Consider the following 18,063-nt stretch of genomic DNA (forward strand, 5'->3'; position numbering starts at 1 on the left):
GACCTGGAAATAATGAACGTTTGAGACACGTCCAGGAAGTCCACACATACAGAGGTGGTACAGTAATGCTATGGGGCGGAATCATGATCTGCGGCAGAACCGATCTCGTTTTTTCAAATCGCTCCCTCACAGCTCGACAGTACCTCGACACTATTCTTCTACCTATCGTCCGTCCGTTTGCTGGTGCTGTTGGTGAAAACTTCCACCTAATGCACGATAATGCCCGTCCACATGTCGCGCGTCTAGTGACTGACTGGCTCACCAACGAAGGAGTTGATGTATTGCCATGGCCATCACAATCACCGGACCTGAATCCCATCGAGCATGTGTGGGACATGCTTCAACGAAGAATTACTCCGCATTTGGGGAACATTCACACAACGTTTCAATTGAGAGAGCTTTTAATCGCTGAATGGGCAAATGTACCTCAACAAGACATTGACAATCTCATTTTGTCGATGCACGATAGATGTAGGGCCGTAATAAACCAGCGTGGAGGCCATACTTTGTACTGATTCCAATTTTTTTTGTATTATGATTTTTTTTCGGGGTGCCAAAGAAGAGCCATATTTTTTTTTTAGTTTTGCTTTTATGCGCACTCAGTATTTTTGACCATTTAATAAATTTTGTTGTAAGTTACATTCGTTTAATGATAATCACCCGTCAACTTTTTTCCCCTAAAGCGATCTAAAAAAAATTATTGCCATTTTTAAAAATATCCCTAGACTTTTCCGATATATATATATATATATATATATATATATATATATATATATATATATATATATATATATATATATATATATATATATATGTATAATTTAGAAAGGTTAATGCAGTCAAGCTGCTGGAAAATAATTCCATGAAAATCAAAAAACAAATAGATGAGTACTTTTTAATCATTCCCATATTGATTTCAATTTAAGAGCCACCGGTAGACAGCTGTTTCAGCCTATTGGGCATCGTCAGTACCGGGCAGCCGGTCCTCGATTGAAGACAAAATGAGACGTAATCCATCTTGAGTTCATTCAGGTTGAAGCCTGGCTCCCTTCCCCTTTTAACTGGTACAAAATGAGAAAAAACCAAGAAAGTACTTGATAAAAATAGCTGCGTAAACGCAAACGAAACATAAGTGGAACCACCTATTGGTGTGACACCCAAGTCAACTTGCCAAGTTTTTTATGTCAGTGTTGGTGGTTTGACCAATCAACCGACAACTGCGGTAGCAGAAATTTGGGAAGCTAACCTGAAATGCTATCGGAAAACGAATCCACATGATTCAAGAAATTATATGTAATCTAGAAAGCTTAATGCAGTCAAGCTGCTGGAAAATAATTCCATGACAATCAAAAAGTAAATAGATAAGTACTTTTTGATCATTCCCATATTTATCTCTATACAAAGATGTGTATTTAATGCAAAGAAGTAACTTTCAGACACAAAATGGAATTTTGTACAAAAGATTAAAAAGCAGGTGATAATTGAAGAAATAAAAAAACGCATTTTCAAAACTGACTAACGTAGTATATCATGTTTTCATCAGTTGAAACCCAAATTTTGTTAAGATGTGTTCCAATACAAACTGCTCACTTGATTTTTCGTTCAAAGACATTGTCAAGTTCATCATTATTCAGCTTTTGCCAGTTTTCCACAAAAATGTCTCGAATTTTCATCTTTTCTTTTATCCAGTCATTGTTTTTGTTCAAAAAATATTATTTTAACGTAATAGTATTATACAATTTTTTAATGTGGGGTCTAATGGTGATGATATGAAATAACACATTATTTCTTTCTTTTGAAATACTTTATTTGAAATGAAATAAGTTATCATGGAAATTTTCGAATGTTCAACAAATATTTATTGGAACAGTGTTTTTGGCAATCAGAGTTAAACCCTATATATTATAATATCTACCTACAATTATATCACAGTAGAAGTCAATAAAAACAATAAATACAATTATCTACACTTGAATAGTCAAAAATGTGGCAATTTTCAATTAGCACGTTTCAATTCGATAATACTAATTATAGTCAGTAGTAACAGAAGTCAGCAGTTATATCTTTTTGAGGGAATCTATCAATATCGATATCTCGGAGTTTATGTTGTTGACCAGTCTCTGAATGTGGTGTTTCGAGTCCAAAACTTCAATACTTTGGGTATATGCATTGTACCTCACCCCAAAATCTCTGGGAATAGTGGCTGCAAATTTGCTGTAAATAAAATTGCTATTAGTATTTCACAATTAAGTAACTAGTGAGTGAAAAATAGGGATATTTCATTGGAAAACCTACATCATCTTTTCTTTGGCGTCCTCGAAACTTTCGGCAACATAATAAACGGGTTGGAATTCCGTGATAGGGTACTTCTGCAAAGCTGTTTTCGCTGGCTCAAACGGCCTGACTTCAGGTTCAGTTCCCAGAGCATACTGAATCTCTCCGAAACTTGAAAGGAGTCCTGCTCCGTAAGCTTTTAATTGTCCGTTTTCTTTGCACAGACCAAATTCAATAGTAAACCAAAAGCACTGAAAAAAAAAATTATTCATAGTCACAGTCACAGTTATTTACTGGTAATTTGAATATACACATTTGTATACGCAATCTGTTCAAAAAAAGAGGTAGATGTTAAAATTTCGCGAGCTACGTATAAAAATTCAACTCTCTCAAGAGATTACAAACTCTTTCAGGAAATAAAAACAATTTTTAACGAGAAATCCTGTCAATTCCTTTTTCAAATTTCATGTGACTATTTTTGTCTTTTTATAACTTTTGGTAATCTATTGAAAATACCAGCGTGAAGAGGTGACTTTTTATATTCTAAATGATTATTTTTTTTAATGTTTGGTACCGAAACGACTATAGAATTCTAGAAAGATCGTTACCAATATAAAAGACCGGCTACTCGTCCAGAGAGGGTAGAATTCAGAAAGTGAATCGAGCGGTTAAACAAGGAATTCAAATAGAGGAAATAAATCAAGTGCGAAGTGTTGTAAATAAATTAGTTTGTGATAGTGAAATATTGTTAGAAATACATTTGTTTGAGACAGTAAATTTTCAAACGAATACAATTTGGTTAACAAAATTGAATTTCAAACTTTAGAAAGCGAAATACTTATGTTTAATCGAGTGAACAGCACAATTCGTTGAAATCAGTGTAAAAATTCAGTTCAGAGTTTGAAAATGAGTTCCAATAAATTTTGTAAATTTTTCCATTTCAATTAGGTAGAAATCTTCTATATACAAATTCAGTATCAAAATTGAAATGGAAACAAATATGTGGTGAGGAAATTCGTAAAAATATATCGTAGATTAAATAGGTCAAAGGATAATTATTAGCAGTTGTGAAACGGTAATTACAGGGTTTATTTTGTTGTTATATTTCAAAACTTCAATAAACAATATGGAAATACCAATTTGAATTGATTATGTTGCGAAGTGGTACCTAATCAACACAGAACTGACTTCATGATTAGCAAGAACAACGTTTAATATTTGAAAATCTTTTCTTATTGCAAATCTACAACATGAAACGGACCTACATAGAAAATTTCAGCTTCCGAAAATATAGCGGTACGGAGAAATAGTGATGAAACAGTCATTTTCATATGTAAACGCGCCTATTTTTTCCCAAGGAGTGCGCCCCAGTTGGAAAATTGAAAAATCCTTCTTTATTGCACATCTACAACATAAAACGAGCCCACATACAAAATTTCAGCCTCCGAAAATATAGCGATACCGACGAATAGTGATGAAAATGTCATTTTCATATGTAAACGCGCCCCTTTTATCCCCAGGAGGGCTCTCCAATTGGGAAATTAAAAAATCCTTTCTTATTGCTCACCTACAATATAAAACAAATCTACATACAAAATTTCAGCCTCCGAAAATATAGCGGTACGGAGAAATAGTGATAGAAAGGTCATTTTCATATGTAAACGCGCCCCTTTCATCCCCAAGTGGCTCCCCAGTTGGGAAATAGAAAAATCCTTCCTTATTGCACATGTTCAACATAAAACGAACCCATATACAAAATTTCAGCCTCCGAAAATATAGCGATACCGAGACATAGTGATGGAAAGGTCATTTTCATATGTAAATGCACCCCTTTTATCCTCAGGGGGCGCCAGTTGGAAAATTGGAAAATCCACCCTTATTGTACATCTAAAACATAAAACGAACTCACATACAAAATTTCAGCCTCCGCAAATATAGCGATACCGAGAAATAGTGATGAAAAGGTCATTTTCATATGTAAACGCGCCCCTTTTATCCCCAGGGGGTGCCCCAGTTGGGAAATTGAAGAATCTTTCCTTATTGTACATCTACAACATAAAACGAAGCCACATACAAAATTTCTGCCTCCGCAAATATAGCGATATCGAGAAATAGTGATAAAAAGGTCATTTTCATATGTGAACGCGCCTCTTTTATCCCCAGGGGGACTCTCCAATTGGTAAATTGAAAAATGCTTTCTTATTGCTCACCTACAATATAAAACAAATCTACATACAAAATTTCAGCTTTCGAAAATATAGCGGTACGGAGAAATAGTGATGAAAAGGTCATTTTCATTCCCGGGGGAGCCACAGTTGGAAAATTGAAAAATCCTTCCTTATTGCACATCTACAACATAAAACGAACCCACATACAAAATTTCAGCCTCTGAAAATATAGCGGTACGTAGAAATAGTGATGAAATGGTCATTTTCATATGTAAACGCGCCTATTTTTTCCCAAGGAGTGCGCCCCAGTTGGAAAATTGAAAAATCCTTCTTTATTGCACATCTACAACATAAAACGAGCCCACATACAAAATTTCAGCCTCCGAAAATATAGCGATACCGACGAATAGTGATGAAAATGTCATTTTCATATGTAAACGCGCCCCTTTTATCCCCAGGAGGGCTCTCCAATTGGGAAATTAAAAAATCCTTTCTTATTGCTCACCTACAATATAAAACAAATCTACATACAAAATTTCAGCCTCCGAAAATATAGCGGTACGGAGAAATAGTGATAGAAAGGTCATTTTCATATGTAAACGCGCCCCTTTCATCCCCAAGTGGCTCCCCAGTTGGGAAATAGAAAAATCCTTCCTTATTGCACATGTTCAACATAAAACGAACCCATATACAAAATTTCAGCCTCCGAAAATATAGCGATACCGAGACATAGTGATGGAAAGGTCATTTTCATATGTAAATGCACCCCTTTTATCCTCAGGGGGCGCCAGTTGGAAAATTGGAAAATTCACCCTTATTGTACATCTACAACATAAAACGAACTCACATACAAAATTTCAGCCTCCGCAAATATAGCGATATCGAGAAATAGTGATGAAAAGGTCATTTTCATATGTAAACGCGCCCCTTTTATCCTCAGGGGGTGCCCCAGTTGGGAAATTGAAGAATCTTTCCTTATTATACATCTACAACATAAAACGAAGCCTCATACAAAATTTCTGCCTCCGCAAATATAGCGATATCGAGAAATAGTGATAAAAAGGTCATTTTCATATGTGAACGCGCCTCTTTTATCCATAGGGGGACTCTCCAATTGGTAAATTGAAAAATCATTTCTTATTGCTCACCTACAATATAAAACAAATCTACATACAAAATTTCAGCCTCCGAAAATATAGCGGTACGGAGAAATAGTGATAGAAAGGTCATTTTCATATGTAAACGCGCCCCTTTCATCCCCAAGGGGCTCCCCAGTTGGGAAATAGAAAAATCCTTCCTTATTGTACATGTTCAACATAAAACGAACCTACAAAATTTCAGCCTCCGAAAATATAGCGATACCGAGACATAGTGATGGAAAGGTCATTTTCATATGTAAACGCACCCCTTTTATCCTCAGGGGGCGCCAGTTGGAAAATTGGAAAATCTTTCCTTATTGTACATCTACAACATAAAACAAAGCCACATACAAAATTTCTGCCTCCGAAAATATAGCGATACCGAGAAACAGTGACGAAAAGGTCATTTTCATACGTAAACGCGCCCCTTTCATCCCCAGGGGGCTCCCTAGTTCGAAATTTGAAAAATCCTTTCTTATTACCCACCTTCAACATAAAACAAATCTACATACAAAATTTCAGCCTCTGAAAATATAGCGATACCGAGAAACAGTGATGAAAAGGTAATTTTCATACGTAAACGCGCCCCTTTCATCCCCAGGGGACTCCCTAGTTAGAAAATTGAAAAATCCTTTCTTATTGCCCACCTACAACATAAAACAAATCTACATACAAAATTTCAGCCTCCGAAAATATAGCGCTAGGGAAAAATAGTGATGAAAAGGTCATTTTCATATGTGAACGCACCCCTTTTATCCCCAGGGGATCTCTCCAGTTGAAAAGTAGAAAAATCTTTTGTTTTTGCACATCTACAATATAAAACAAACCTACATACAAAATTTCAGCCTTCGAAAATATAGCGGTACGTAGAAATAGTGATGAAACGGTCATTTTCATATGTAAACGCGCCTCTTTTATCCCTAGGGGGGCCGCCCCAGTTGCAAAATTGAAAAATCATTATTTACTGCCCACCTACAACATAAAACAAACCTGCATACAAAATTTCAGCCTCCGAAAATATAGTGGTAGGGAGAAATAGTGATGAAAAGGTCATTTTCATATGTGAACGCGCCCCTTTTATCCCCAGGGGGGTCGCCTCAGTTGAAAAATCGAAAAATCGTTTCTTATTGCACATCTACAACGTAAAACAAATCCACATGCAAAATTTCAGCCTGACTGAGAAATAAAGATGAACATTGGTTTGAAATTGCTTAATTTGTCCAATGATTAATTGATCAGAATGAATATGTTCATTCGTTTATTTGATTTGATTTTCAGTCCATCAGACACTTGAATTAATTCATAATAAAAATTCTAATGAGTCGCCAACAGAAACACTATTATTGAACATTTTTTGATATTTGGTTCCAAAGTACAGCTTTTGAGCTGTACAATTCAAAAAAAAAGTTCTTCGAAATCGGAGAAAAGATGCAAATTTCAAGGAGATGTCCCACTGAGATCTCTTTATTCTTTCTTTTACTCTCTTGCTACAGTTGCGCCTCCCTAATCTAATGCCTTTGGATATACACTTTCTGATACACATAGATGATTCCCCTTCATAGTCGACTTCAAAATCTGACTAAAAAATATATCTATCGATCAACTGAGCTGCGATGGCTTACCGTAGCTAATTTCTCAATATACTCGTCGGGTGCTCCCAAAGATGCAAGACCAATTTCTTGGGCAAACTGTGCAAAATCAGGATCGGCAAAAAGTGGAACATGGCCTAGTAACTCGTGACATACGTCTGGTTCAGGAGTATAAAGTGGTATGCTGGAATGTCTGATATATTGAGTGGAATGGAACACTCTAAAAGCTAATCCTGCCAAGAAGTCCCTGGATGAAAGTAGTCCTGCAACTGGGCGTATAGTGAATCCAGTACAATCTGAAAAATTGAAACATGTGATATAAAGATACCATGGAGTTGTTGAAAAACTTATTTTTATGGTCATGGTCATGATTTTCTATGGTGAAATGTTTCCATTTGGTTGGGCAAGTATTTCTGGTAGAAATAAGTTGCCACCTCAAATCATGATCGTACTTTCAATTTCCTGACTCAATGTAATCGAAAGGTTACTTGTGATGAAAATAATAGTGTTTTTATCTGTTGATCAACAGTGAGTGAAAATCAAAGACGTAGAAAGCGAAGACAGGGCATTGCTTACGAAATTTTGTACCTCGCATATCTGGAACAATTGTATCTAAACATGGACCACTATGGAGACAACATCATTAATTTTTGAAGCATGCTACTAGAAACTGAGTAATATCCTGAGGTTATCCACTAGTCCTATAGCCTTTTTGGATGTTCTTGTGAACAGACGTGAAGGCCACAAAGTGAACAGGTAACCAACACATACAGACAGCTACCTATATAAAAACTCTGACCACTAGCCATAAAGCTATAAAGGAGTGAGCTCTTTGTGAGATTGACTTTTTCAGTATCACGGGGTATGTTAATTTTTCGCAGTGACGTGTAGAGTATGGGTGATCACGAGATTTTGCTTTGTTTGAACTGAAATGGTATTTCACGCTTGTACTGAAAGAAAACAACTGTCGCACATCCAAGTTTCCACACTCTTTATACAAACGCTCTGTTGAAAATCGCCGATTTTGTGACATTATGAGTTTGAGGAATCTCTTCTGTAACGTTTCCAGAGGTTTCAAATGTACACGTAGAGCTGATCCCCAAGCAGTTATTCCATATCGTAAATGACTCTCAACAAGGGCCGTATCTGTAGAAGACTGTTTGAAGTTTTTTTTTAATATATCTGATATAGTAATCCCATTTTAGATATGTGTCAATATACAGGGTGTCCCTGGACTTCCTCTTTTCCTCTCGGGAATGTATAGATGGGGTCAAAATATCACCAGTACTTCATATAACTTTTTTTCCTAAAAGTCTTCGTAACCAAGTTACGGGCCCTCGAAGTTACAAAATGAAAAATGTTTTTCTTTGATAACTTTTCAAGTGAATATCCAAAATCATCCAAATCAACCAACGGAAATTCAACGTGAATGTTTGGGCTGGTATCATAGGAAACCATCTTATAGGACCATTCATTCTACAGGACCGATTGAATGGAGAACGTTATTTGGAGTTCATTCAGAACGATTTGAATGGACTTTTGGAACATGTTCCATTGCAAACCCAAAGAGATATGTGGTATATGAATGATGGCGCTCCTCCTCATTTTAGTTTGATTGTGCGTGACCATCTGAACCATATTTTCCACAATAGATGGATTGGTAGAGGTGGGCCATATTCATGGCCATCGCGGTCTCCGGATTTAAATCCATTGGATTTCTTTCAGTGGGGGCATCTAAAAAGCCTTGTTTACGCTACACCTATTCACACAAGAGATGCATTGTTGAATAGAATAACATTACATTGTGAAGCCATACGAAACGACCCTGGAATGCTATTTCAAGTACAGAGAGGGTGTCTTCGCAGACTAAGAAAATGTATAGAGAGAGAAGGTGGTCATATCGAGCAGTTTCTGTAGCGGATTTTTCATTTCTGTTTGCTCTTGAGGCTCTTGAGTTTCGTTAGTTAAACGTGTTTGCATTATAAAAATTCGTTATGAACATTTTACCTATCATTTCCATTTTCCTTGAAAACTAATATTTTCGAATAATGGTAGACATCTCAGGATAAATGTTGTTGAATTAACGTTATCATTATTATTTCTGCTTTGATAATTATTCATTTCAAATAATGGTGGACGAGCGGGTTTGATGTCGTCGAGTGAAACTACATTTTTATCAAGACTCGTTGCTCCGATCGACTTTCCACACGAGTACTTTTATTTATAAAATTGTCCAAGTAACCTTAATTTGTTGAAAAATATCTGTCATTTCAAAGTTTTGGGGTGTGGACCATCGGGGGTAGTCCGTTCCTGACTTTGTAGCAAAACAACTGATTCCTGCATGAAAGCTCATCGAAGGAATTCATTTGTTTAGTCAATTACCAAAATTTGGATGATTTTCAATATTCACTTGAAAAGTTATCAAAGAAAAACATTTTTCATTTTGTAACTTCGAGGGCCCGTTACTTGGTAACGAAGGATTTTAGGAAAAAAAGTTATATGAAGTACTGGTGATATTTTGACCCCATCTATACATTCCCGAGAGGAAAAGAGGAAGTCCAGGGACACCCTGTATACGCCTAAGTATTTCGATTGTTTAACAGACTGAATTGTTATTGTATGGTTTTGTGTAGTCAGAATATTGAGGTTGTCATAAGGACAGGCATTAGATGCATTGCAACTGAAAGGAAGATAATTCGTTTTCTCCACATTTAGGTACAGTCATGAGTCTGTTATCAAGCCACAGTTTCAATAGTTGGAAATCTGCCTCTACCTTTTCTTTCAATTCGTGCCAACTGTTCGCTTCATGAAATATGGCGGTATCATCCGCATATCCTATTATGGTACCCACGTTATTAATTTTAAATATATCATTTATATAAAGGTTGAATAATAAGGGGCCCAACACTGTGCCCTGGGGAATTCCACATTTAATTTCTAACTCATCACTAGTTTTATGGAGCTAGTAACACACCTCTATGCAGGATGTGTGAACAGGAAGATAAGACTGAAGGTGACTTATCTGTGAACCTAAGAGTCTTCCTGAAGAACACAACCACCAGAAAATTGCTTCAAAGGGAATAGGTACAGGAAGGAGAATTCGAGCGGGCCATACGACCAGGAGAGTGGAAGCCAAGGTAACCCCAGCTACGTCTAACATAGATTTCCATTAAGAAACAGTCAATTTCATCATAAAGCAAATGAATAAATGCTTCACTAACTCTCCACAGCCCGACTCACCTTTCAGGAAATTAGAAATATCCTCTAACTGTGGAATATTGTCTTCTTTGAAACCGCAGTTTTCCACCAGGAGCGGAAAGGCGTGGTTATATTCTTTACAAGCATGGGTTGGATACAAGTTGGTAAGTTGCCTGAAGACTTGGCCCCATGTCTCGGTTTCTTCTTTGGTGTAGTCGACGTAAGGTATCTTCTGGCCATGTCTGAAATGATCATGTAACTTTGAAATACCTGTATGAAGAATTTGTAGACAAAAATGCCTAAAAAATTTTGACTGGGTGCAAGCTTTGCTTCCGCAAAATGAACACAAATTCAAATTTAAGTTCTTGCTTGTTTCAATGACATGTTCTTCTAGTTTACTTCTCCGAAACAATGTTCTCCAAATGAAAGATTTCTTAATTATGCAATGACTATTATAAAAAACACTGAAACTCAGTTTGGTCTTTTATAAATTCTATAATAATAATAATGATAGGTATCTATTCGTTATAAAAAATAGAAAAAATAGACTTGTGATGCACTGTTTAGAACCTTTGCTGTAGTAATTAATATTACTGGAGTTTTTTCCAACACCAAACCGTTATTTTGACACCCCGACACGTATTTCGATCACCAAGTGATCATCTTCAAGAGGAAGATTGAACTGAAGAAAAGGATTAAAATGAAGAAAAAATAAGGAAAAACAACTACTTTCAGTATGTAATCTACTGTTGGTGGGTGTTGTTGTTGGTGTAGTAATGAATATTACTGAAATATTGAAAGTAGGTTTGATGTTAGGATAAAACTCCAGTAATATTTAATAACAGGGCCAATCAAGTGATAATATGATCACAAGTTTGTTGGTGAGTGTTCTATGTTTCTCCACTTCAAACCATCCTGATTTTCGCATGGCTGAGTATATATAGTCAAATTTCCGGATACCAAACGAGACACGTAGACAGCTATTCTGATTATGCTGTAGTCGAAGAGCATTCGATTTTTTTGAAGCAGATCCATGTAGTAGATCGCAATAAGAAATTTTGACATCCTGACAGATAGCGATGTTCTGGATCAAACCATAATCCTAAATTTTTTTCTCGGTCATGAAGGGAAGTATTTCATTTCCGATGCGAACAGATTCATTGGAATTGAGCTCGAGATTATGGGCTGCAGAAATATCGAAGATGACTCGAAGATCATTAGTAATATATGACTGAGCAGATGTAAAATCTCGCGGCGGAAAAGAGGAATATAACTGCGTGTCGCCCACATAGTGATGACATCTCATATTTTCACAAACAGGTAGAAATCATGAATATACAAATTGAAAAGCAAGGTCCAAGGATAGATCCGTGTGGCACTCCCTTTGCTACCGGCTCTGTAATTACGATTCTTCAGATATTTTCCTAAGAGTGACACTGATTTCTGAGAAAAATCAAAGTAGACAAGTTTGTCATCTCATTATCGAGAATGTCAAAGGCCTTGCTTTGATCCAGAAGTTCTAAATAGGTCAAATTATCATCATCTACAGCAGTAGAGTGTTTTAAAAGATCGTCAGTAATTGACAGTAGAGCCGTCGTGGTACTATACTGGAGTCTGAATCCTGATTTGACATGTCATGATGTTATTATCATTGACACCATAAATCTGATCTTTCAGTATCAGTTCCACCACTCTAGAGAGACACGGGAGAATTGTAAACTATTGTTGTAACGGTGTCATATTCATTGATATGAAGAATGGTAAACTTCAAAGAGAAGAAGAAAATAACAACTGGCCAGACAAACTTTTTGATCAATGATTTTGTTTTATAATTTATTTTCATTCTCTATAGTCTTGTATGATAGAACTCGATGGCAATATGAATAAGTCACTGATTAATAGTACTTTGTGATCATTATGTTATATTTTCGTTTATATAACCATGTCTATATTACTTTCAAATTGTGATGAAGTATTATTATAAACGAATAGTGAAAGCACTTTTCAAAAATAATTATATTACTGGACTATGATAAACATATAAACAAATAAAGTACAACCCAAAACAGTCCCATTTAACATTATTGATCTGACGTCACATATACAGTTTTTCAACTACAAAATATTCTTAGAGAATCTTTCGGAAATTGATTACCACTATCGAAAAAGTTTTCCATATCTTTGTATCAACATTTCGAAACGACTTCATGCTCTAATTGTATTTAACAAACTTACTTGTAGTGGTAAGCTATATCAGCAAAATATTTCCTGCGGGCCCTGTAAACTGGATCAGTAAATCCTGGATGGTCACTATCCAGCTCAGCTCCATAAGACAAAATTTGGTTTGCGAAACAGTCCAAATCCCTTATACGTCTTGGAAACCAGGGGATCGAATCTGAAATTATCAGTGATTTCTATTGAATTGAAAATTTCCACTTATTTCTTTATACACTATTGTGTATATCACTATTGCAGTACTATTGAATGGAATTATCATCAAATTCAATATGTGTGTGTGTCTGTGTATCTAAAACAGATGTCACCCCTCATGAATGACAACCCTCAGAAGTTGAAACTTGTGCCACTCCTTATATGTGTATGATAATACTGAAATTGAATACAATCACAAAAGCATTACATTTGATTATCTAGGCAGGCAATTGTTAAGAAAAACGTAATCTAATTTTACTCACCTTTATTATCTTTGTAATCTCGGGAAATTATTTTCAAATATTCACTTTTGTTTTTGATATCATTGATGGCCCCTGCAATGTTTCCTGAAGGTTTACATTCTACCATAAACTCGTAATTTTCGGGCATTCTTGTTGAAGGTCTGGACTCGATATGTGACAAATTAACTCCATACTTTTCGAAAACAGCTAAATACTTTGCCAGAACCCCAACTTCTTCAGCGGGTGGGGCGAATACCAAACACGTACCGAGTGCAGAATCATTTTCGAGCCTCATAGTTTTTGTCTACAATAAAACGAAGCATCTTAAAATTTCAATTTAATCAGAAATCAAAAGTATGTCTAATGATTCTAAAATGTATATTTGGAAATAAAATCCTGAATATTAGCCTCCCCCAATGATCCTATAAAGTAGGATCTGATAAACGCGTGCCGGAAAACAACTATTTCCTCGACTAATACCGTGATGGACATTGAATCGTATCCTACAGATATTTGTGTAAGTTTCCTCACTTTCTTCACAGAAAGCATCTTGAAGATGCTTTTAGTTCACCTATAGCTCTATTTCGAAGTATAACGCCTACATAGGTCAGGACATATTCTACCAAAGTAGTAGTGTTTTTGCGATCCAACTGACCTACCGTAAAAACGAAACCTTCATCTAAGATAAGATCTGTTTCATCTACAGTAAATTAGTATCAGTTTCATATATTGGAAAAGCCCCAAGGCAGATCCTACTGTGTAGGATAAATGAATATATTTACCAGATCCTACTATGTAGAACATATGAATACATTTACCAGGATAAATAAATATATTTTCCAGATTTCACTGTGTATAATAATTGAATACATTTGCCAGATCCTACTGTAAAGGATCTGGATAGGATCTGTTTCACCTACAGTAAAGTGGTATCAATTCCATATAGTGATACAGTATAGGATAAATAAACACATTTGCCAGATCCTACTATGCAGGATGAATAAATAAATTTGCCAGATCCTGCTGTGTAGAATGAATGAATACAGTTGCCAGATCATACTGTGTAGGAAGATCCTACTGTGTAGGATCTGGAAAGGATCTGCAGTATCACTTCCATATTGTAAAAAAGCCCGCACGTGGCTCATAATTAGAGAAAATGGTTGATTCGCCAGATTCTACTGTGAAGGATACATAAATACATTTGCCCGATCCTACCGTGTAGGATAAATCAATGCATTCGACAGATTCTACTGTGTAGGATCTGGATAGGATCTACTTCACCTACAATAAAGTAGTGTCACTTCCCTATTGTGAAGAAGCTCAAAGCGGGGGTCAAAATTAGAGATAATGATCAATTCGTCAGATTCTTCTGAGCAGGATAAATGAATATATTTGCCCGATCCTACTGTGTATGATAAACGAATACATTCGTGAGATTCTGCTGTGTAGAAAAAATAAATAAATTGGCCCGATTCTACTGTGTAGAATAAATGAAAACATTCGCCAGATCCTGCTGTGTAGAATGAATAACTACATTTCCCAGATCCTACTGTGTTGGATAAATAAATACATTTTCCAGACCCTACTGTGCAGGATAAATAAATAGCCAGATTCCTACTATGTAGAAAAAATAAATACATTGCCAGATCCTATTGTGTAGGATCTGGCAATGTATGTGTTATGGCAAATGTTAATCAATTTTATCAGTTTTTCAATGTTCGAATAGGGAAGAGATGTAAATTCACAATAATGAATATTTTTCGAGTACAGAGCAGGATAAACAAGATTAAATTAATCTGTTTATTCTTTATTCTATCAGAATAATTGAAGTAAATATTAGTACATGCACCGATCATGTTTTGCAATGTGCATCATGTTGTGTAATGATGTATTGAACGCATCTGCTATACATTCGAAAGCTCAAAGCTCAGGGATTACAACCCTGATGAATTGTTCCAAGATATTTCTGAATACGGATATTAATTGACATAATTTATTCATTCCATTTGTAATTTGTATGAAGATGGTCGTAGTTTTTTCATACTGCAATAATTTATAAAAATATTCGTAGTTTCTGTTAATTCATATTCAGTACGGTGACTGAGTATTTGTTTGTACAATCATTCTTTACGTCAAAATTTCAACGCATTTATCGCCAAACTCAAAATACGCTGTTGGAATTCTATTTCAACATTCATATATCAACAAAAAGTTCTTCGATCAAAGTTGTGAAATGTGAAGGCAATTGGGAAATATATTTTTGTGTTATGAAATGGCCAATTCACATGATTATATTGTGACAACATGAAAACAACCCCGCCGTATCAAATAGGATTATGAATCTGAAAGATCAAAGGAGTAACTTCCAACTTTCTGGTAAATAAACCTTTTTTTCGGGGAAAAAAACTGTGACACGAGTAGATCGGATGGTTTTCATACATTTCCATCAATCGAACAATTTTTTACTGTAACAATCTCCCACGTTTGAGAAAACTTCCCATTGAAATGATCAAACATTTTTCCAACTTTCCAACTTGTTAAAAATTATGACCTGCGAGTCAATTCAATTTTTTTTTTAAAATACAAGTTTGAATGGAATTTACAGTATTTCAGACGTACCTTTTCTATAATTCCATTAGAAAAACCGTCAACTTCAATTCCATGCATGCTTTAGTAAACTTGTTTTCACAACACCACACTTCAACTAGTGAACAAAACAAGAAATAGTATTTCAATAGTCATAGGCTTGTTATGTTTTACTTTATAAACAGATGAAATATATCCGTCATCAACCCCCCTCCATAATTTTTGAAACGAAAATGAAATTCTAGAGAAGTTGCGTCAGCGGTTTGTCCGGTGCAAATCGAACCATGGAATTCCCTTTGGACAAAGCTCAACTACGACACTAATCTGAATGGGTGAAATCAATCATTCGAATTGATATTGATATTAAACAATTATACTGAAGAAGAAAGTAATACAAATCATGAAATTATGAAAAAACAAAATTAATTGGCGCTCCGGCACGAATTGATTGATTCGAGTGGCGCATTTGCTTTTTCAGCTGCAGGAAAACCCAGAAAAACCTGCAGCATCACATCATCTGAAGATCTACATTTTCCAATGTCTTATCTTTCGTAAAACAAAATATAGGGTGTCTCCAGAGGCTCCAATAAATTGAAGACATGGCCAGAACACTTGGTAATATTAGTTTGATGAGAAATTCAAAATATTGTTCATTTATTGGAGGTGTACCCTGAGGCTCATTTATTGAAATTGTGTGGCACCCAAAGGAATATAATTCTGAAATTTTTTCAGCTTGGATTTTCATTGATCATTTTCAATTTCACTGTTATTCTAATTTTATAAAAGAAACTCTATTTGTCTAATTTAAGAACTGCGTTAAAAAAAGACTGTTATTCGTATTTCATGTAATAATGACAATAACTTTAGTAAGAGTCGCTGTAAATTCTATGGTAGACAAAAAACTCTGTCGATTCCAAATTTAACATGAAAAATTAATTGTACTCTTCGTTTGGTTGTAATTCGAATCGAAACAATTGTGGTTTGCCTTGAAAAGTAAATGCGGCGTACTTTTGTGTTGTCCAAGGAAATAGTAACAATTTATAATTGAGCACAGTTTTTATGCCACCTTTCTCGAATTCATTACAGAAGTCATTAACTTTTGAAGGATTTCAAAATATTCTGAAATTTTTGGTGGAGACGCTTCTTTATGAGGTCTGTTCCAAAAACAAGGCGAATGTTTGCACATTTTTATGCTATCGTATTTCGTGTAAATCATTTATTTGTAAATTGCGTAGCGCTTTCTGCTTTTACGCCATCATCAGTGCGATACCTGCCCTGATGATGGCGTAAAACACTGTTTTTGACAGATCACGCGTGAATCGTGTCTTGTGTCATTGTTAAATTTATTCAGTTTGGTCTATAATTTAACCATGATTCGACTTACGAATGAACAACGCTTGCAAATTATTGAGTTTTATCAAAATTCATGCTCGCTGAAGAAAGTGCATCGTGCACTTCTTCCAATTTATGGCAGTTTCGGTGAACAGTTTAACTCACATTTGGCGCCCGACAATTGGCCGCCTAGATCGTGTGATTTAACGCCTTTGAATTATTTCTTGTGGGGTCATGTTGAGGCTCATGTCTACAGGGATAAACCAGCAACGACTGACGCTCTGGAAGCCATTATTGAAGCATTTATACGTGAAATACCGGTCGATATGTTAGAGAGAGTGTGCCAAAATTGGACCTTGCACATGGGCCATCTAAAGCGGAGTCGCGGACATTATTTGCATGAAATCGTCTTCAAACATTAAATTATATTGATCGTTCCATCGATTCTAATAAAGATTTCATCAATTTTTTCAAATTTTTTGTGTTGTTTTGAAAATCAAATTCTATGCCGCTCAAAAAAATTACCCGTTACAAGAAGATCCTCTAAAACCAAAGTACAAAACTTTAGTATAACACTGCTGTAAGTATACGTGAACATGAACTTTACAATAAATACTCTTTTGGGTTCAACATATTAATATATTGTTTAAAAATCATAGAATCATTTCCAGCGTGTTCAATGATGAGTACGAGCAGGAAAGGGAGTGAAAATTTTACATAGACGTAAGGTCATCATTAATTATAAGTAGAACATATTTAGTTTGACAAATGACATATGTAGTAACCACAATACGTAAGAATTGTCCAAGGTGAGCAAAGAACTATTCAATTGGGATTTTGAGAAATGTTGATTTTCAATTGGTTAATTAGTCGTCTATGTAAAGAAATATACGATCTATTCAATTGTACTTGTGTATTAACAAGGGGGATTGTTATGTAATTCTTTGTTCATTTGTAAATCTTCTAGAAAATCCAACCTATTTGAATCTTTCAAATTCACATCGTAATTCACACATTCTAAAAGAAGCCAACCCCTACTCTGTCCTTACATTATAACGGCCTTAAGATGTTTATTCATTCACCTGACCAAAATATTTATCATGTG

At 35.4% G+C, this 18,063-nt stretch overlaps 1 protein-coding gene across 1 annotated transcript; it reads right to left on the minus strand.

Moving 5' to 3' along the window:
- Positions 1-1,782: 1,782 nt before the first annotated feature.
- On the minus strand, positions 1,783-15,818 carry LOC111507914 (protein henna). Its single transcript, XM_023163299.2, has 7 exons — positions 15,660-15,818; positions 13,062-13,344; positions 12,604-12,763; positions 10,411-10,610; positions 7,204-7,466; positions 2,296-2,525; positions 1,783-2,214 (listed from the first exon to the last, which is right to left on the minus strand). The coding sequence occupies exons 1-7, from the start codon at positions 15,705-15,707 to the stop codon at positions 2,058-2,060; spliced, it is 1,341 nt and encodes a 446-aa protein (XP_023019067.2). The 5' UTR covers positions 15,708-15,818; the 3' UTR covers positions 1,783-2,057.
- Positions 15,819-18,063: the final 2,245 nt, after the last annotated feature.

This window comes from Leptinotarsa decemlineata, unplaced genomic scaffold (genome assembly GCF_025532065.1).
Source record: "Leptinotarsa decemlineata unplaced genomic scaffold, Ldec_3_MD MMD2_tig00000035_RagTag_RagTag, whole genome shotgun sequence".
Lineage (NCBI taxonomy): Eukaryota > Metazoa > Arthropoda > Insecta > Coleoptera > Chrysomelidae > Leptinotarsa > Leptinotarsa decemlineata.

Bases quoted from the DNA above. Each gene is read 5' to 3' on its own strand.
- LOC111507914 (XM_023163299.2), bottom strand. From the start codon at position 15,707: ATGCATGGAATTGAAGTTGACGGTTTTTCTAATGGAATTATAGAAAAG. The intron at 13,345-15,659 runs GTACGTCTGAAA...GTTTTATTGTAG, and splicing joins CTAATGGAATTATAGAAAAG to ACAAAAACTATGAGGCTCGA. The intron at 2,215-2,295 runs GTAGGTTTTCCA...TTTTATTTACAG, and splicing joins GACGCCAAAGAAAAGATGAT to CAAATTTGCAGCCACTATTC.